We start from the raw sequence: 21,614 nt of genomic DNA, 5'->3' as shown, positions 1-21,614 counted from the left end.
CCCCGTCTCCTCCCGCCCCCAACCTTTCCCAGCATCAGAGTTTTTTCCAGTGAGTCAACTCGTCGCATGAGGTGGCCAAAGTATTGGAGTTTCAGCTTTAGCGTCAGCCCTTCCAATGAACACCCAGGATTGATCTCCTTTAGAATGGACTGGTTGGATCTCCTTGCAGTCCAAGGGACTCTCAAGAGTCTTCTCCAACACCACAGTTCAAAAGCATCAATTCTTCGGTGATCAGCTTTCTTCACAGTCCAACCCTCACATCCATACATGACCATGGGAAAAACCATAGCCTTGACTAGATGGACCTTTGTTGGCAAAGTAATGTCTCTGCTTTTTAATATACTATCTAGGTTGGTCATAACTTTCCTTCCAAGGAGTAAGCGTCTTTTAATTTCATGGCTGCAATCAGCATCTGCAGTGATTTTGGAGCCCAAAAAAATAAACTCTGACCCTGTTTCCACTGTTTTTCCATCTATTTCCCATGAAGTGATGGGACCAGATGCCATGATCTTTGTTTTCTGAATGTTGAGCTTCAAGCCAACCTTTTCACTCTCCTCTTTCACTTTCATCAAGAGGCTTTTGAGTTCCTCTTCACTTTCTGCCATAAGGAAACCTTTCCTTACATTGGGCTAATTTTTACTACTAGGGCACTGGAGGGCTTCCCTTGTGTCTCAACTGGAAAAGAATCTGCCTGCAGTGCAGAAGACCTGGCTTCAATCCCTGGGTTGGGAAGAGTCTCTGGAGAAGGGAAAGGCTACCCACTCCAGTATTCTGGCCTGGAGAATTTCATGGACTACAGTCCATGGGGTCACAAAGAATCAGATACATCTGAGAGACTTTTACTTTAAATCACTTTTTCAGGGCACTGGAAGCAATAATACAGAGAAAAGTGATCCTCCAAATAAACTTTAGCCTCACAGGAAAGTAAAGGCAAAATTATATCAATATCTATCAAAATGTTATATGTATATATCCTTTGACAGGTTTTTTTTTTTTCTATTTTCAACTAGATTTTTATATCTGTCACTTTCCAAAAAAACAGAAGCAATCTGCTAAGCCCTATTCTAGGGACTATTTACCAAGGGGCACAAAACTGAATCAACATTTCTGCTAAAGGGTTTAGGAAGTGCACAAAAATCTTTTTTTTCCATGAAACAAGAAATGGTTTAGCAAAACTACAGCAAATTTTGTCTACCAAAAGTTTTTCCATCAGGTTTTGAGTAGAAATATTTTTTAGCAAGTGAAGCTTTCGTTTTCTATCCATAACTAAATGATACATAAGAAAGAACAATCCTTTATTTTGTCTTATATTTAAAAAGCACAGTTTGGGCCTACAGAGTACATATTTAGTCCTTTGGTAATAGTTCAAGTTTTGAAAATCTGAGGACAAATAATTATTTTACAACTGACTTGAGCCAGCAAACTGAGATGATAAAACACAGGTTTTCAGTTCTAATGAGCAGGATGAACCTAGAGCCTGTTATACAGAGTGAAATAAGTCAGAAAGAGAAAAATAAATATTGTATATTAACACATGTATATGGAATGTAGAAAGATAGTACTGATGAGACTGTTTGCAGGTCAACAATGGAGATGCAGACACAGAGAAGAGACTTGTGGACACAGCTGGGAAAGAACATTGTGGAACAAATTGAGAGAATAGCATGGAAATATATAATGTAAAAACAGATAGCCAGTGGAAATTTGCTGTAAGATGCAGGGAATTCAAATTAGGAACTCTGTGACAATAAACAGGGTTGGAAATTGGGTGGGAGGTGGGAGGAAGGTTCAAGAGGGAGCGGGCATACGTGTACCTACGGCTGACTCCTGTTGATACACAGCAGAAACCAACACAATATTGTAAAGCAATTATCCTGAAATTAAAAATTAAAAAAAAACACAAATATTACTGTAGATTATTACCTAGAATATTCTCACAAATCCCAGATATGACTACTTTTGGTTCATTCTTTTAATATGTTATACTAGCCTACATGCAAGCAAGTAGTTCAATTGCATTTTATGAGCAAAATTTGACAAAATGAAAATGAGTTTTGCTAGTAGCTCAGCTGGTAAAGAATCTGCCTGCAATGCAGGAGAACTCAGTTCAATTCCTGGGTCAGGAAGATCACCTGGAGAAGGGATAGACAGACACTCCAGTATTCTTGGGCTTCCCTGGTGGCTCAACTGGTAAAGAATCCTCCTGCAAGCAGGAGACCTGGGTTTGATCCCTAGATTGAGAAGATTCCCCTGGAGAAGGGAATGGCTACCCCTTCCAGTATCCTTGCCTAGAAAATTCCATGGACTATGCATTCCATGGGATCACAGAGTTGGATATAACTGAGTGACTTTCACTTTCAAGTTCACTTTGACAATAATGAAAAAGATTATATTCCTAAACACAAGAGCAAGTATTTTGTAATTAATGTAATCAAATACTAGTACCTTTTACAATCATATATAGATAAAGATGTTAATATATTTTTCTTTAAATGTGAAAATTCAGAAAGTTATAAGAATATAGAGTAGTCACATTAATTAGGATCAGTCAGTTCAGTCACTCAGTCATGTCCGACTCTTAGCGACCCCATGAACCACAGCACGCCAGGCTTCCCTGTCCATCACCAACTCCCGGAGTTCACTCAAACTCATGTCCATCGAGTCGGTGATGCCATCCAGCCACCTCATTCTCTGTCGTCCCCGTCTCCTCCTACCCCCGATCGCTCCCAGCACCAGAGTCTTTTCCAGTGAGTCAACTCGTCGCATGAGGTGGCCAAAGTATTGCAGTTTCAGCTTTAGCATCAGTCGTTCCAATGAACACCCAGGATTGATCTCCTTTAGAATGGACTGGTTGGATCTCCTTGCAGTATAAGGGACTCTCAAGAGTCTTCTCCAACACCACAGTTCAAAAGCATCAATTCTTTGGCGATCAGCTTTGTTCACAGTCCAACTCTCACATCCATACATGTCCACAGGAAAAACCATAGCCTTGACTAGACGGAGCTTGGTTGGCAAAGTAATGTCTCTGCTTTTTAATATGCTATCTAGGCTGGTCATAACTTTCCTTCCAAGGAGTAAGCATCTTTTAATTTCATGGCTTCAATCAGCATCTGCAGTAATTTTGGAGCCCAAAAAAATAAAGTCTGGCACTGTTTCCACTGTTTTTCCATCTATTTCCCATGAAGTGATGGGACCAGATGCCATGATCTTCGTTTTATGAATGCTGAGCTTCAAACCAACCTTTTCACTCTCCTCTTTCACTTTCATCAAGAGGCTTTTGAGTTCCTCTTCACTTTCTGCCATGAGGGTGGTGTCATCTGCATATCTGAGGTTATTGATATTTCTCCCAGCAATCTTGATTCCAGCTTGTGCTTCTTCCAGCCCAGCGTTCCTCATGATGTACTCTGCATAGAAGTTAAATAAGCAGGGTGACAATATACAACCTTGACATACTCCTTTTCCTATTTGGAACCAGTCTGTTGTTCCATGTCCAGTTCTAACTGTTGCTTCCTGACTTGCATACAGGTTTCTCAAGAGGCAGGTCAGGTGGTCTGGGATTCCCATCTCTTTCAGAATCTTCCACAGTTTATTGTGATCCACACAGTCAAAGGCCTTGGCATAGTCAATGAAGCAGAAATAGATGTTTTTCTGGAACTCTCTTGCTTTCTCCATAATCCAGCGGATGTTGGCAATTTGATCTCTGTTGCCTCTGCCTTTTCTAAAACCTGCTTGAACATCTGGAAGTTCACGATTCACATATTGCTGAAGCCTAGCTTGGAGAATTTTGAGCGTGACTTTACTAGCGTGTGAGATGAGTGCAATTGTGCGGTAGTTTGAGCATTCTTTGGCATTCCCTTTCTTTGGGATTGGAATGAAGACTGACCTTTTCCAGTCCTGTGGCCATTGCTGAGTTTTCCAAATTTGCTGGCATATTGAGTGCAGCACTTTCACAGCATCATCTTTCAGGATTTGAAATAGCTCAATTAGAATTCCATCACCTCCACTAGCTTAATTAGGATACTTCTATGCAATAAAACAGTATGTCTGTTCCACCTTCCAAATGATACAGACCAAATATGAGTGTGTTAGCTTCCTGTTAGATTAATACATAGAAATCTGTTGAATTTCTATACACTAATAATGAAAGGTCAGAAAGAGAAATTAAGGATTCAATAGATAAATTATCCTATTTACCATCACATCAAAAAAGAATAAAATACTCAGGAATAAACCTACCTAGAGAGACAAAAGATGTGTACTCTGAAATCTCTTAAGATACTGATGAAAGAAATATAAGATGACACAAACAGAAAATATACCATGTTCCTAGATTAGCACAATCAATACTGTCAAAATGATTATACTACCCAAGGTAAGCTACAGTTTCAATGTAATTCCTATCAAATTACTACTGGCATTTTTTTTTTTTTTTGCAGATCTAGGACAAAAAATCTCCAATTTATATCAAAACATAAAAGACCCTGAATAGCCAAAGCAATCTTGAGAAAGAAAAAACAGAGCTGGAGGAATCAGGCTCCCTCACTGTAGACTATACTACAAAGCTACAATCATCAAAACAGTATGATCCCTTATAAAGACAGATATATAGATCAATGGAACAAGACGGAAAGCCCAAAAACAAACTTTCACTCCTATGGTCAATTAATCTACAACAAAGGAGGCAAGAATATACAATGGAAAAAATACAGTTTATTTACTAAGTGATGCTGGTAAAACTGGACAGCTACATGTAAAAGAATGAAATTAGAACACTCTCTAATACCATAATAAAAATAAATTTCAAAGTGGATTAAATACCTAAATGTAAGACAGGATAATATATAATTCTTAGAGGAACACATAGGAAGAACACTCTTTGACATATATTGTTGCAAGATATTTTTGGATCTACCTCCTAGGGTAATGAAAATAAAAATAAACATAAACAAATACGGTCTAACTAAACACAAAAATGTTGGCACACCAAAGGAAACCATAAATGAAACAAAAAGACAACCCTCAGAATGGGAGAAAATAGTTGCAAACAATGTGACTGACAAGGGATTAATTTCCAAAATATACAAATAGCTCATGAAGCTCAATATAAAAAAAAATCCAAAAAATGAGCAAAATATCTAAATAGACATTTATCCAAAGAAGACATACACAGACGGCCAAAAAGCACATGAAAAAATGCTCAACCTCACTAATTGGTAGAGAAATGCAAATCAAAATGACAATGAGGTACCTCCTCAAACTAGTAAGAATGGCCACCATCAAAAAGTCTACAAACAACAAAATGCTCAAGAGGGTGTGGAGAAAATGGAACCCTCTTACACCATTTGTGAGAATATAAATTGATACAGCCATTGTGAAGAACAGTATGGAGGTTCCTTAAAAAGCTAAAGAGAGAGATACCATATGACTTACCAATCACACTCCTGGGTTTATACCCAGAGAAAAGTATAATTCAAAAAGATACATGCACTCCAGTGTTCACTGTAGCACTATTTATAACAGCCAGGATATGGAAGCAACCTAAATGTCCATCAACAGAGGAATGGATAAAAAAGATGTGATATATATATATCTTTTGGAACAATACAAAGGAATATTACTGGAATATTATGGAATATAACAATGGAATATTACTCAGCCATAAAAAGGAACGAAACTGTGCCATTTGCAGAGACATGGATGGACCTAGAGACTGTTATCAGTTCAGTTCAGTTCAGTTCAGTCGCTCAGTCGTGTCTGACTCTTTGCGACCCCATGAATCACAGCACGCCAGGCCTCCCTGTCCATCACCAACTCCCGGAGTTCACTCAAACTCATGTCCATCAAGTCCGTGATGCCATCCAGCCATCTCATTCTCTGTCGTCCCCGTCTCCTCCCACCCCCAGTCCCTCCTAGCGTGAGACTCTTTCCCAGTGAGTCAACTTGTCGCATGAGGTGGCCAAAGTATTGGAGTTTCAGCTTTAGCATCAGTCCTTCCAATGAACACCCAGGACTGATCTCCTTTAGAATGGACTGGTTGGATCTCCTTGCAGTCCAAGGGACTCTCAAGAGTCTTCTCCAGCACCACAGTTCAAAAGCATCAATTCTTCGGCGATCAGCTTTGTTCACAGTCCAACTCTCACATCCATACATGACCACAGGAAAAACCATAGCCTTGACTAGACGGACCTTGGTTGGCAAAGTAATGTCTCTGCTTTTTAATATGCTATCTAGGTATACTATTATACATAAAATAATCAACAAAGACCTATTGTATAGCACAGGAAACTCTACTTAATACTCTATAAACCTACATAGGAAAATAATCTGAAAAACAATAGAGATATGTATATGTATAAATGAATCACTTTGCTGAAAATAACAGCAAAGTGTACACCTGAAACTAACACAATATTGTAAATCAACTATACTCTAATATAAAATAAAAATTAAATTTAAATAAATAACAAAATAATGTAGTAAAAATCCAACAGCTTTAGTATATAAGGTAGACTTGAGGTAGACTTGTAGTCTTTCAAACATATAAAACGCTATATGTTTCAGTATTTCACTGACTTCTAAAATTCGAAGGCAAGGCAGGCTCATCCTATAGAAATGCTAAGTGTAAATTATTAAATAAACTTTCACTAGATATAAACAGCCAAAGAAGAAAAAGGAACTGATACTTGTTTCAGAATTCCTAGGTGTCGGGAATTTTACACATTATTTTCTCATTTAAATTTAAACCGTAACATGTTCAGAAAATTAGTACTGGTAATATCTAATATATCACACTAATCCCATAAAACTGTTCTGTCACTTGACAATACCATCAGCCACAGCAAATGATTCCTAACTGTGTCTAAGATAATGAGGAATGCAATAATAACCATGGGCTGACCAACTATCAATTAAAAACATTTATTATATAATACTAGAACAAAAGATATTTCTGATAGTGTATCTTCCACATTAATAAAAGTTTGCATAGGATTTTATACAATTATTTATGTTTGGAAAATTATTGAATGGTCACTTTGTTAGATGTTATAGAAGATGTCATATATCCTTCTATCTGTACTATTAGACTCATCATAATGAGACTAATAGCGGTCAAACGGTCAACTCCAAGATTACCAGCTACTGTTTGGGTAAACACAGGTCATAATTCTTTGATTATCTTTCTTATTTAGTCTTAAAGTTCTATATATTTATATATACACATATAATTATAGATACAAATTATCCATTAAATATGTCTATTACAAGTATCTAATCTTTTCATTTACATATCAATATTTTTGGATCTGATGTGGTTTTAATTTTCAAGACACCAAAATGATTAATAATTTTTATTTACTGTGTTTTTGTATCCTATCTAGGAAATTACTGTCCTTTCATGGTCATGAAGATTTTCTTTTTAATAAAAGTCTTATAGTTGTAGATTTCTTTGATCCACTATGAATTAACATAATACAAGGTGCTAAACAGGGTTGAGATTCATTTTTCTCAAATGGGTATCCAGGTGTTCTGGAACCATATGGTAAACAGATTATCTTTTCATCACTAAATTATGCTAATGGTTTTACTGAACATCAATTGACCATATGTATGTGAGTGTATTTCCAGACTCTTTACTCTGTTTCACTGATTTGTATGGCTAATGTTTTGTCTTTGACTATCAAACCTTTATAATAAGTTTTGAAATAAGAAAATGTTAAGTCCACCCAATTTGTTCCTCTTTTACAAAACCGCTTAACTCTTCTAGGTCCTTTTCTTTCCCAAATCAATATTGGAATCAGATTGTCATTTTTAAAACCAAACCAAACCAAATGAAAAACATGCAGAGATTTTCGTTGGGATTACAGTCACTCTGTAAGTCAATTTAGGGAAAATAGACATCTTGATAATACTTTGTCTTCCAATAAATAAACCTTTATTTATATCTCTAATTTTTCTCAGCAGCGCTATGTAGATATCATTTCATTTTCTTATTCTCAGTGTTTTATGGTTTTGGAAGTTACTTTAAAATCTCCCCAACTGTTCACTTCCTCCATATATAAATATAATTCTTCTTCTAAAATAACTTTATATGCTATAGCCTTGTAAATTTCAGTTGTAAATTCTAGCATTTTTTCCACTAGATATCTTAAAATTTTCTTTGCACCAAGTCATGTCATCTGTGTAGAGACAGTTTTTAATTTTTCTTCCCAATATTTATACCTTTCCTTCCCCTTCCTTATAACCATCAGCACAATACTGAACAGATGAGCTAAGAGTGGATATCCCTTGCCTTGCTTCCAGTATTATTAGCTATAGATATTTTGTGTGTAAGTAGGTGTAGATACACTTTCACAGATTAAGAAAGTACCCATCAGTTCAGTTCAGTTCAGTCGCTCAGTCGTGTCCGACTCTTAGCGACCCTATAAATCACAGCACGCCCGGCCTCCCTGTCCATCACCAACTCCCGGAGTTCACTCAAACTCATGTCCATCGAGTCGGTGATGACATCCAGCCATCTCATTCTCTGTCATCGCCGTCTCCTCCCACCCCCAATCCCTCCTAGCATCAGACTCTTTTCCAGTGAGTCAACTCGTCGCATGAGGTGGCCAAAGTATTGGAGTTTCAGCTTTAGCATCAGTCCTTCCAATGAACACACAGGGTTGATCTCCTTTAGAATGGACTGGTTGGATCTCCTTGCAGTATAAGGGACTCTCAAGAGTCTTCTCCAGCACCACAGTTCAAAAGCATATGAATTCATTAAGAATTTTTGCTGATAGGGTTTCTTCAGTCAGTATATTAGTGATATCATTTCATTGTTTCAGGGATATTTTCTTTCTGACAGGAAGTCAGTTATTGATCTTAATGTTGTCTCCGCTATTGTAATGTATTCCTTTTCTCTAGCCAATTCAACATTTTTTTCTATATCTTTGGTTCTCACCAATTTTCCTATGATATGCCTCAGTCTCTAAGTTGTTTATTATGAAAACAACTAGGTCTAGATCTCTAGGTTTTTTATGAAATCTGTGAAAAACTTTTGACATTACATCTTCAAATAATTTTCTTACCCATTCTCAACTCTCTTCTGAGATTCCAGTGGCAGCAGTATTTGGTAAATCCAACAACTAAGCAATCTCTGGGTCCATTTCTATTGATAACTTTTCTTTGCCCGTGGGTCACATTTTCACGTTTCTTTGCTTGACTAATTTTCCTTATATTCCAGACATTGTAGATGATATATTATAGAGATTCAAGATTCAGTTATATTCCTCTGAAAAGTGCTTTGTCTTTTGTACTTGCTGGTCACCCTGAATGTAGGTAGGTTTGAGTTTATTCTTTGGTAGGGAGGATATACCAAAAGCTCAAGATGATTCCCAAGCCTTAGTAAACTGGTGGGACTCAACCTCCAAACTGGGCTTGGTTTCAGGCTTTGTTAAGAGAGGGTCAAGAGAGGGCATTTCTCTGGATCATGGTGCCTATTAAGAAGGCCTCTTAATGGTGCCTCTGTTTTCTCAGATAAATGCCTCTAAATGGTGCCTTTGTTTCCTCAGATAAATGCCAGGAGTAAAAACAAGGTATAAGCAAGGTTGCTTTTCTCCCATCGCCCAAATATGCTCAGTTTCTAGAACCTTAACTCCATAGCAGCAGCACCCTGATAAATTTTGGGTAGTTTCTATGACCAGCCTTTGCAAAGTCCTCACAGATGATCTGCGCAAGAACTTGGCACCTCCACCTGCAAAGTATCCTCATCTCTGGTGCTTTCAGCAGGAGCATTGTATTCTACTTAGATTCCAGCTTGCTGTACCATTCAAAAAATTGTCCCAAGGCAAAAGTTGGGTTGGCTGTGGGGCTCACTTAGTAAATTTTCCTTCTTTCAGAAACTGCACTGCTATTTCTTCAATAACTGAAAGCAGTTGCCTAATAAATGTTTTTCAATTTTACAGCTGTTTATTGCAGAGGTCTAATATCAGGTACACCAACATAGCTGGAAATGGAAGTCTAGCTGTGTTCTTATATAGAGATTGTTTTCATCTCTATGAATTATTTATAAGTAGAATAGTTTTTATACAATTCAGCAGCAAGAGGCCATTATGAATTCAATTGACTCATTATAGAAAATCATGTTTAAACATCACTGTGTATTCTGTGATGTGAAATGTCAACATTGATAAAAAAATTAAATTGCTAGTTAACAATGAACTACCATTAATTACTAGCTCTAAGCAAAATAAGCTTATATTTAAGTTTGTAAGTTTATACAGAGTGTTCATAGAGAGTTAATTGTTCTTCATTGATTCACCTTATATTTATACTCAATGCTGAAATACAAATGCAGCTCAAAATTAATTAGCTAGAGACTTAATTTTTTTCTTGGAACTCGAAATTGTTCATTTCAACATACTGGGCACTTTATATGATGATGACTGAAAAACATACCATGTAGGTTCATAACTTCAAAGTTCCACCAAAATTCATCAGTGCTTTCATTTATCATCATCAATGGCAATGTCTTTGCATCAAAAATTGAGGGTAACTTTTTTTATATTAATTAACCAAATGTTTAGTCAATATGCCAGCCAATATGTGGCTGTTCAGAAATCAGTTATTATGAATTGAGGGAAATGACTAACAGCATTATGCCAAAAGTTTTTTGGAACACGAAATCTGGAATAAAAGCATTCTATGAAGGGATTAATGGGATTAACATCATGGCCCTCAAATTAAGAATGTCATTTAATTGGCTTTAAAAAAACTCACCTTGTTATAAGTATAGCTGCATCCACTGAGGTCATGTCCTCTCCCCAGCTTGTTGACATCTCTAAATGTATATCATTCTTTTTGCCAAATTCTTCATGCTGCCACTTACAAAAACTCTCCAGCATTTTCTCTCCATGATGCCCAATATACAGATCTGCCTGCAAAAGAAGAGATTTCACTTCAAGGCAAATTATTCTCAGATATACAGAAAACTAAAAACCAAGGGGACTTCTTGAATTACTAGAGCAGACTGCTGACCATAACATTAATTAGAACCTGGAAGACATTCAGGATTAATTTTTCCTGAGCTAAAAAATCTTAAAACTTTGTGAAGGTACAATAATTACAAAACCTGTTTAATGCTATTCTGAAAAAGAAGAGAGTTGCAACAGAATATTAAGAATGTGGAACTTTTAGACTTAAATCACTCATTATTTCTACAGCTTTAACAACGGTTTTACAAAGCTAAGCAGTATGTTAAAATGATGCCACAGAACAGTCTCTGTTTAAATTGAATTACAGATAAAGCACATGTTTAAATAAGAAAATAAAACTATCATTAAAAATGACTTTTAAAAATTGCATTTTGCAAAGTTAAGGTTTGTTGTTAGGATCCTTGGAAACTAAGAACATTCCATTTATGGAATATAATTGAGGTATTAACTAAAACTAACAGCTAGTTTTATGTACATTTCAAGTGACTCAGTGGATATTTCTGGATTTTAAGTCAATAAAAAGTAAATCCCTAACATTCCCTTTACTTAAAAGTACCTGAATACAACTTCTCACCCACTGAATTGAACAAAAAACTCAAGACTTTCTTACTGGAGTTTCATGGAGCAGAATAAGCTTTATCACACGAAGATTGACCTGCACACCAAGACTCTTGTGTTGGAAAAGGTTAAAAACCTAAAAGCAAATAAAAATAAAAATCCTAAAATAAAACTCAAAGACATCTTAATTTTTCTTAAAGCCCAGACCTGGGAGAAGTCTCAATTCAGTTGAGCAACTTCATATATTTCAAAAAAAATTTTTTTAATTACTTTAAAATTACCTTAATAAGTAATAACTAATTCACTTTAGACACCAAGAAATTTAGACCTAGCATTCTGATAATATACTTACTGCAATCGATAACCTAAGCATTTCAACGGGGAGCAGAGGGAAGGTTGGGCTTTCCACAACAGTGAAGAGAAGAATTTTAGTAACTAAATCCCAGAAATTTTCTTAAGATCGCAAAATGCCAGTGTCCTTTCTTCTGAGAAAATGTTCCCAAAACAGCCTGCTTTATGCCACCTCCCAATTTATCCTTTACAGTTTTTACTCTCCCCAGGACAACTGCCAAACAGGAACAGGATGTTCAAAGCTCCTCCTCTTCAATGCTGCCCATGAAGACATGCTATTGTTGCTTAACGGATTCAGGTCACCATTATAACTGGTATTTCCAAAACATGGTATATGTAACAATGCTGGAAAGCAAGGCAGATTATTTATGCGATACCTTGATTTTTTATTTTTTGTAAAATTGACTATTTAATTTATTACAGAAAATTAAAACTGGCATACTAAACCCACACTTTCCAAGGCAGTACTATTTAAAAGAGACTGAAGTTGGTAGGCTATGCCTGTCTACCCTTTACAAAATGCTGGTAAAGTGGTTGTTCAGTAGCTAAGTATTTATCCTTGTGGTTCTTATCTTGCCTTATACGGCAACTCAAATTATAAACAGACTTCTGCCGTTGGCTTTCATTTATGTTTACTCTCTCCTAAAAAACACTCTCCATGAAAACTTTCTCATTCTGCCTTGAAGGAATTTTACTCAACAGGGTATACAGTTAAGTCAAAGGATTCAGGCAGTAGGTACAGGGATTCAGATCCCAGGTACAAGTTAGATTTCTGTGGTCCAAAAGCTATCAACCAAAGTTAGCTACCTGTGATTCAGCTCTTAGCTATTACATCTTACTCATCAACTAGTATTATATCTGACATGCAATTTTCCATACCTACCTAAGAGCTCAGTGGATCACCAACCTCCATTTTTGTTCCACCTCATAATCTACAGTACTTTGTGTGGGGCCATACATATAAACAAATACAACATTTCTGCTATTTCAACAAATGGCCTTTTATAAAAAAGAAGGAAAAGAAGGGCACAAAGAAAGAGATAAAAGAATAATAGAAAAAGAGTTTTGCCACATCAAATTAACAATAAGGATTTATTACTAGAAGGTATAAATTATTTTGATATCTCTTTTGAGATAGATCAATTTGATACACCTATTTTTTTCTTATTGATGTCAATAAAACAAAGGAATAGTAATGAGTTAATTTTTAAAGAACTTCATTATACTCACACATTTCTTCCTTAGAGTTTTCTTGAAAAAATTCCAAGCGCACTTTAAAGTTTGCCTACCATATTTAAGATGGTTAGAATGAATCTCCTGGCTGCATCTGCTCCATGATAGGAAACCATTGCTGGGTCTGCAACCACTACAGTCTCTATGTTGTATTCTTGAGGTAATTTGTATGAATATCGTTTCCCTCTTCCACTTCCTGTTATTTTTTTAGATCTAGGTCTTCCTTTATCTGCAACACAGAAATGAATTTTCAAATGTGCCTCTGTCTTAGCAAAGTGAATAAAAATCTCCACCTCTTCAATAATTAAAAAGAAAGTTTATTGAATACCAGCATGTGCTGACGATATAGTGATGAGCAAGACCATAAAAGTTCCCTGCACACAGGGAACCTAAATGAGTATTTGGAATCAGACAGACTGGACTTTTACCACTGATTAACTCTACCCCTTGGGAAACTAACATCACTCAGTCAGCCTTAGTTTCCTCATTTGTAAGATGAATGACAGTAACACCTGCTTTCCAGAGTTGTAGGTGGCAAATAATAAGATCACATTAGTATTTATAAGTAAAATAATTCCATAAATAAAAGACATCATGGTTTTCTTTTGGAAGCCAGTGATAAGATAAAGGCCTACTTGCCAGAAGTGCCTGAAGTACTGCTCCATACATCCTAATGTCACTAAGTCACGTCTGACTCTTTGCAACCCCACGGATTGTAACCCACCAGGCTCCTCTGCAGGCAAATGCCTCTAATTACTCCAACTATGTATAGGCTACAAAGGAATTGGTTCTGTCATCCGTCGGAATAATAGAGCAGTTATGACCTCAGCACAGCAGATTCTTCAAACAGGGCCAAATAAAAGCAGTAACCACCAATAAACATTTATATAAAAATGGAAAATTTCTGTTTATGAAAATATGCTACTATCAGAATGAAAATCATTCAACCAAGAGGGAGAAGATAATTACAGAACTTTTCCATAATAAAGAAATTAAAAGCTACTCTAAGTCAATGACAGATAACTGAACTGAAAAACTGGCTGCAAATCTGAACAGGCATTTCTAACAAAAAGGAGATTCAAAAGGCTAATTAGCATAGGAGAAGGTGCTCAGTCTCATTGGTCTTCAAGGAAATGCAAATGCAATAACTTAAATAAAATTCCAGAATGGCTACAATAGACATGATTATATCCAGTATTGACATTCAGAAGGTAAGGACAACTGGAAGTCCTATACTCATATGAGCTGGGAGTTTAAATTAGGATAAACAATGAAAAACTGGTTGGGAGTATCCACTAAAGCTGAACAATTGAACACCCAATGATCAACATTCTAAAGTACATACTCATTAGAAATACATGAAAATCAAGTGTAAAAATTACTCACAGCAGCACTATTCTTAATAGTTCAACTAACCATCAATAGTATAATGGGTAAAGAAATTCTGTCCTATTCATAAAATGAAATGCTATACAGCAGTGAGGGCTTCCCTTGTGGCTCAGCTGGTTAAGAATCTGCCTGCAACGTGGCAGACCTGGAGTCAATCCCTGGATTGGGAAGATCTCCTGGAGAAGGGAAAGGCTACCCTCTCCAGTATTCTGACCTGGAGAATTCCATGAACTGTATGGTCGCAAAGTTCGAACACGACTGAGTGACTTTCACTTCACTTCACTTCACAGAGCAGTGAAAACAGATGAGCCTCACAAACATACTGCTGAGCAAGAGAAGCAATTACAAAAGAGTAGGCAGTGTATGATTCCATTTATAGGAACATCACGAACTGGGAAGATGGGATGTTAGAAGTCGGGATAGTGACAGTCTCAGGCTGAGAAACTAGTGCCAATGAGTGGGCACAAGGGCAACATCTATGGTGCTGATACTCTCTCTATTTTGATCCTAGTAGTACCTACTTATGCTTCACTTTGGGAAAATTCAGCAGTCGGACACATCGTTTGCACAACTTCCTATATGTGTGCTGTGCTTTAATAATGAATTTGTAATTTTAACAGCTTTGTTAAGGGGTAATTTGCATGCCACAACATGTAGCCATTTTAATGTACAATTCATTTAGTTTTAACAACTTTTTACAACTGCACAGCCATCTCCACCACTGACTGTTAAATCAGTTATCATCAGTTCTCCTTGCCATTTACTGGAATTCTGTTGATGTTACTAAATAGCCGCCATCTTCTTTCCCAAATCTGTACTTGTTGGCCGACATCTTTTATATTTTTTTATTCTAATTTTAGTGGAGTCCCCAGAAGTAAACATGTGTGTTTAATAGAATCCCATGGATATAAACAAGTGTGTCCAATAAGTCATGTTTACCTGAACATAGCTAACTTTGTTTTGAACTGGGAGGTGTGTATGCTTGTAGTTCTAGTTCATCCTCTTGGTTTCTGACAAATTCCTTTTCTAGAGTCCTGTTACAAGTAGTTGATTTTGGTGTGTATTCTATTCTATTCTACTACCTGTTCCACCTTACTTCCCTTCCAACACATTTTCATGATGCCAGGATTAGTTTATCTCTTCTGTTATTAAACTTCTGGGTTCCTTCTATTACTAACTTCTAGGTCCAAATAAGTTAGCTCTGAGATCTAATGTGAAGTAGATTCCATCACAATTGCTGGTAACTTCACTGTTCTCAGATATCTCCATAAATTACAGTTTCTCATTTTTTTCTCATGGGGACACAAACTAAAAATCTATTTAACAAACGAAGTTTTTACCCAAATGTCAAGGAGATCAGTTAACTAAGTTAACCAAAGTGTCATGAAAATAAAATGCAAAGAGCCCTTATTTAACAAAAATAAGCATTACATCATGAAACAGGAAAATGCAAAAATGACAAAAGCAACAGGAGCCATCTGCAACAGAATCGAGGCAGGAGGAAGATGAGCCCCTGCTTCCAAGGCACAGTGAATGGAGATTCATCCCCTGTGGACTGAAACTCCAAGATGAGAATAATAGGATAACTGAGAGAGGAGGCTGGGTCCTGCACAGAACACATTTCTCACTCTCGAAGACGGAAGACCTCCCCAACTATACATGGGCAGAAAGGCTCCCTAGCGGTCAAAAAGGGAGTGATGCTAACTGATGCCAGTCTACCCAAAGGACTCTTTGATCGAATCCATCTTGGCTAACAGATGCATATGCACACATGAAGGGATCCTAAGATAAACAAAAGATGGACTCTGAATCAGGCAAAACAAAATGATTGCCAAAGGAAACCCAGAAGAAATGTCCCGCATAAGTAAGTCAGTCCCTCAGCCTGCCATGAGGGCACAACTCAGTCACTTAAGTGGGAATTCTTTCCTGTGAAGTCAAAAAGCCAGGGCCTTGTCACTGACCACTGCTCTAGCAGCTAGGATTTGGTGCTCTCACTGCCGTGACCTGGCCTCAATCTCTGGGGGATACCCAACCCCCACTTCAAGCTCTTGCAGGTCAAGGCCGCCCAAGATCAGAATCACTATAGTTAAAAGTAAATTTTATGAATCCATATTTAGTACCGGCAGTTAATACCAAAGACCTTGATGAAGGACAGCAAATGAAACTAATTTTATTAGTATCTTAAGATCTACAACAGTTAGGAATGAATTTTGTAGTTTTTTTTTTTTCATTGTAATCACAATCCTACTTATATATTAGTATATTATCAAATAAACTTAAAGTCTTTAGTAGGAGACATTCCTATAAGCATATGAAAAGCTCATATGAAAAGTGGCAGGGTCAACACCTAATAAGTTGATTGTGGAGGAAAGATAGTTAGAGAGACATATAGATACACAGACACAGATCTACCATCTCTTCTAAATGGATACATCAATGGTCTTCTGGGTAAAAATCACACAGTGGTAGGAACAGAAAGGAAGAGATAATAGGCAAAATATTAGAAAGTAGATATCACCTTTGGCAAAAGTGTTAGTTGCTTAGTCACGTTCAACCTTTTGCGACTCCATGGACTGCAGCCTGCCAGGCTCCTCTGTCCAAGGGATTTTCCAGGCAAGAATACTGGAGTGGGGTACCATACCCTTCTCCAGGCGATCTTCCCAACCTGGGATCAAACCCTCATCTCTTGCACAGATGATGGATTCTTTATCATCTGAGCCATCAGGGAAGCCCAGTAAAATTAATCAGATGAAACAGAGGAAAAGGATAATGGTTAGAATTATTCTTGGGGGTGGGCGGGTGGGGTGGTTATTTTTCAGTGACCAGGTAGATACTGGGAGTATCAGCAGAGGAATCTGGGAGGAAAAATGATGGGTTCAGCCACAGATGTATTAACTCAGGTGCCTGAGAGACAATGGAGTAGGAGTTACTTAAACACCTGACTGTCAGGAGAGAGATTAAAATGCAGGTAGAGTTTGGAACAAAACAATGTGTTAGTAAAGATAAACCCATGGATTTGGACTCTATCATTCTAGGGAAGCCTGTGGCATGAGATGTAGAAAGAAAAAGAGGAAGTCTTGGGAAACGCCTACATTTAGGGGGTATAAAATGGAAGAAGACATGCCCATGGAAGAGATAGAGACAAAAGAAAAAATAACATTCCGGGCTTTTCGATCACATCAAGAGTGGTTAAGAGGCCATGTAAGGGAGAGACAGTAAAGCTTTTGTTACCTTTATTGCCCCAACTAATTACAGCTGTACTGGCCACAAACTGTCAGTGTACTGCATCCTTATTTGTGTGTTATATTTAAATAGGCTGTTTGGAACATTTTAGGTTTCTTAAGAATCTCAATACCATGACTCTCTGACTCCATCATATGAATTAGCAATTGTGTGTAAAAATCATGCAGATTGAAGATATCTTTTTACTAAGTGGCTTCCTTGAATGCCTTCATTATCTATATCAAGCATGCTGAGCTCATTCTTCACCTCTTCAATCCTTGAGATCATTTTCCACCCAGATGCATGCACAGAAACAACAGAGTTGATACCACACACTCCCGGTTAAAGAAGAGATTTGTAAATGAGGATATACAGGTGGGCACTATGTGCTTCCCAAAATACCCTCCACACGCTGACGATCATCTCCACAATGTTATGCCTGGCATATGGAAACTATTTCGGTAGTGGCTGGGTTAAGTTAGCTCTAAGAATAGAGATGATCGCTCTTATCCTGATCGAATAGATTGGTCTTCTTCAATTCTATAAATCTTGTTCTTGTTCGCATAGAGTCCTAGACATACTCACAAGTTTATAAATATTGACTGATAATGCCACTGGTCTGTTCATAGTCTTGAAAGACCACATTTGCCTTTCAGATAAAGTCTTTATTACCACAGCACTCAAGGCCCCTCATTATCTCATCTGTGACTACTTTTCCAGGCTTGAACCTCCTGTCCACACTGCAGACACTGACTTCAGCTCTCCTAGTAGATGATTTCTTCTGCCCTTATGCTTTTGTATTTATTGTTCCTACTCCCCAAAATGTTCTTTCCCCATCTAACAACATCCACTAAATTTTCACAAATGTTTCTCATTTTACACATAATCTCATTTAATTATGACAAGAGCCCTAAGGTTCAGGTACCACTACATTCATTTTGTATATTGTAAATGAAGCTTTGGAGAAAGCAAGGAAGTTTTCTAGAGTCCCACAAGTAGGAAGTGGCAGCATAAGATGTGACCACAAACAGTGTGACTCCAAAGCTCATTTTCTTAACCTGCATACTCTGTTCTCTTTCTTCCCTGTAGTCTGGGTAGGTTTTCTTGATATTTGAGATTCAACCCACCCTCCTTCCCAATAACAGAAGCTTAGAATCTTGGGTAGTGAGTTGGTCATGGTTCTTCTTATAGAAGACCTACAAGACCTTCTAGAAATAACACTTTTCTTTATGGGGGACTGGAATGCAAAAGTAGGAAGTCAAGAAACGCCTGGAGTAACAGGCAAATTTGATCTTGGAGTACAGAATGAAGCAGGGCAAAGGCTAATAAGAATTCTGCCAAGAGAATGCACTGGTCATAGCAAACACCCTCTTTCAACAACACAAGAGAAAACTCTACACATGGACATCACCAGATGGTTAACACCGAAATCAGACTGATTACATTCTTTGCAGCCAAAGATGGAGAAACTCTATACAGTTAGCAAAAACAAGACCAAGAGCTGACTGTGGCTCAGATCATGAACTCCTTATTGCCAAATACAGACAGAAATTGAAGAAAGTGGAGAAAACCACTAGACCATTCAGATGTGACCTAAATCAAATCCCTTATGACTATACAGTGGAAGTGAGAAATAGATTTAAGGGACTAGATCTGATAGACAGACTGCCTGATTATGGATGGAGGTTTGTGACACTGTACAGGAGATAGGAATCAAGACCATCCCCAAGAAAAAGAAATGCAAAAAAGCAAAATGGCTGTCTGAGGAGGCCTTACAAATAGCTGTGAAAAGAAGGGAAGCGAAAAGCAAAGGAGACAAGGAAAGATTTACCCATGTGAATGCAGAGTTCCAAAGAATAGCAAGGAGAGATAAGAAAGCCTTCCTCAGCGATCAATGCAAAGAAATAGAGGAAAACAATAGAATGGGAAAGATTAGAGATCTCTTCAAGAAAATCAGAGATACCAAGGGAACATTTCAGGCAAAGATGGGCTCGACAAAAGACAGAAATGGAAGGGACCTAACAGAAGCAGAAGATATTAAGAAGAGGTGGCAAGAATACACAGAAGAACTGTACAAAAAAGATCTTCACGACCAAGATAATCACGATGGTGTGATCACTCACCTAGAGCCAGACATCCTGGAATGTGAAGTCAAGTGGGCCTAACAATTCCAGTTGAGTTAATTCAAATCCTGAAAGATGATGCTGTGAAAGTGCTGCACTCAATATGTCTGATAATTTGGAAAACTCAGCAGTGGCCACAGGACTGGAAAAGATCAGTTTTCATTCCAATCTCAAAGAAAGGCAATGCCAAAGAATGCTCAAGCTATCGCACAATTGTACTCATCTCACACACTAGTAAAGTCATGCTCAAAATTCTCCAAGCCAGGCTTTAGCAATACATGAACCGCGAACTTCCAGATGTTCGAGCTGGTTTTAGAAAAGGCAGAGGAACCAGAGATCAAATTGCCAACATCCGCTAGATCATCGAAAAAGCAAGAGAGTTCCAGAAAAACATCTATTTCTGCTTTATTGACTATGCCAAAGCCTTTGACTGTATGGATCACAATAAACTGTGGAAAAGTCTGAAAGAGATGGGAATACCAGACCACCTGACCTGCCTGTATGCAGGTCAGGAAGCAACAGTTAGAACTGGACATGGAACAACAGACTGGTTCCAAATAGGAAAAGGAGTACACCAAGGCTGTATATTGTCACCCTGATTATTTAACTTATATGAAGATTGCATCATGAGAAACACTGGGCTGGATAAAGCACAAGCTGGAATCAAGATTGCTGGGAGAAATATCAATAACCTCAGATATGTAGATGACACCACCCTTATGGGAGAAAATAAAGAACTAAAGAGCCTCTTGATGAAAGTGAAAGAGGAGAGTGAAAATTTGGTTTAAAGCTCAACATTCAGAAAACTAAGATCATGACATCCGGTACCATCACTTCATGGGAAATAGATGGGGAAAAAAGTGGAAACGTGGCTGACTTTATTTTGCTGGGCTCCAAAATCACTGCAAAAGGTGACTGCAGCCATGAAATTAAAAGACGCTTGCTCCTTGGAAGGAAAGTTATGACCAACCTAGATAGCATATTAAAAAGCAGAGACATTACTTTGCCAACAAAGGTCCGTGTAGTCAAGGCTATGGTTTTTCCAGTGGTCACGTAGAGATGCGAGAGTTGGACTATAAAGAAAGCTGAGTACCGAAAAATTGATGCTTTTGAATTGTGGTGTTCGAGAAGACTCTTGAGAGTCCTTTGGACTGAAAGATCCAACCAGTCCATCCTAAAGGAGATCACTCCTGGGTGTTTATTGGAAGGACTGATGTTGAAGCTGAAACTCCAAAACTTTGGCCACCTGATGCAAAGAGCTGACTCATTTGAAAAGACCCTGATGCTGGGAAAGATTGAGGGCAGGAGGAGAAGGGGACGACAGAGGATGAGATGACTGGATGGCATCACCCACTCAATGGACATGGGTTTGGGTGGACTCCTGGAGTTGGTGATGGACAGGGAAGCCTGGAGTGCTGCAGTTCATGGGTCGCAAAGAGTCGGACACAACTATGCGACTGTACTGAACTGCACTTATTATAGATAGCCTAATTACTCATTTACAAGTTTGCCCAAAACAATATATTGGTCCACTTTGTGAGAATAAGAGCTGTGTCATTTAGCTCTACATTCCTGTGAGGTGACTGATTCCGCTTATGTTGCAAATAAAGAATTTTAAGGTTCAAAAATTCAAGGGAAGTGAAGAAGAGTATCTAGCTAGAGTGAGACCGAAGCTAGGCTTTGAACCCGGTGCCTCTGACTCTCAATCTCCTTCGCCTTTCTCTCTTCTGCTATTTTTTAATAAAAGAACACGACAAAGTCATCCTAA

The 21,614-nt window shown here is 37.7% G+C and overlaps 1 protein-coding gene across 1 annotated transcript in view; it reads right to left on the bottom strand.

Annotated features, from left to right (window-relative positions):
- ADAMTS19 (ADAM metallopeptidase with thrombospondin type 1 motif 19) overlaps positions 1-21,614 on the bottom strand; it is a 270,031-nt gene that overhangs the window by 187,731 nt on the left and 60,686 nt on the right. Inside the window, exons 4-6 of the mRNA XM_055430830.2 lie at positions 13,169-13,341; positions 11,581-11,664; positions 10,756-10,913 (exon numbers count right to left, since the gene is read on the bottom strand). Coding sequence (XP_055286805.2) covers positions 10,756-10,913; positions 11,581-11,664; positions 13,169-13,341 — 415 coding nt within the window. The remainder of the gene's footprint in view (positions 1-10,755; positions 10,914-11,580; positions 11,665-13,168; positions 13,342-21,614) is intronic.

Source organism: Moschus berezovskii, chromosome 8 (genome assembly GCF_049115385.1).
Source record: "Moschus berezovskii isolate FMDL1 chromosome 8, NW_MosBer_1.0, whole genome shotgun sequence".
Taxonomy (NCBI): domain Eukaryota; kingdom Metazoa; phylum Chordata; class Mammalia; order Artiodactyla; family Moschidae; genus Moschus; species Moschus berezovskii.
The sequence above is the reverse complement of the archived record's forward strand: the minus strand, read 5'-3'. Positions and strand labels throughout refer to the sequence as shown.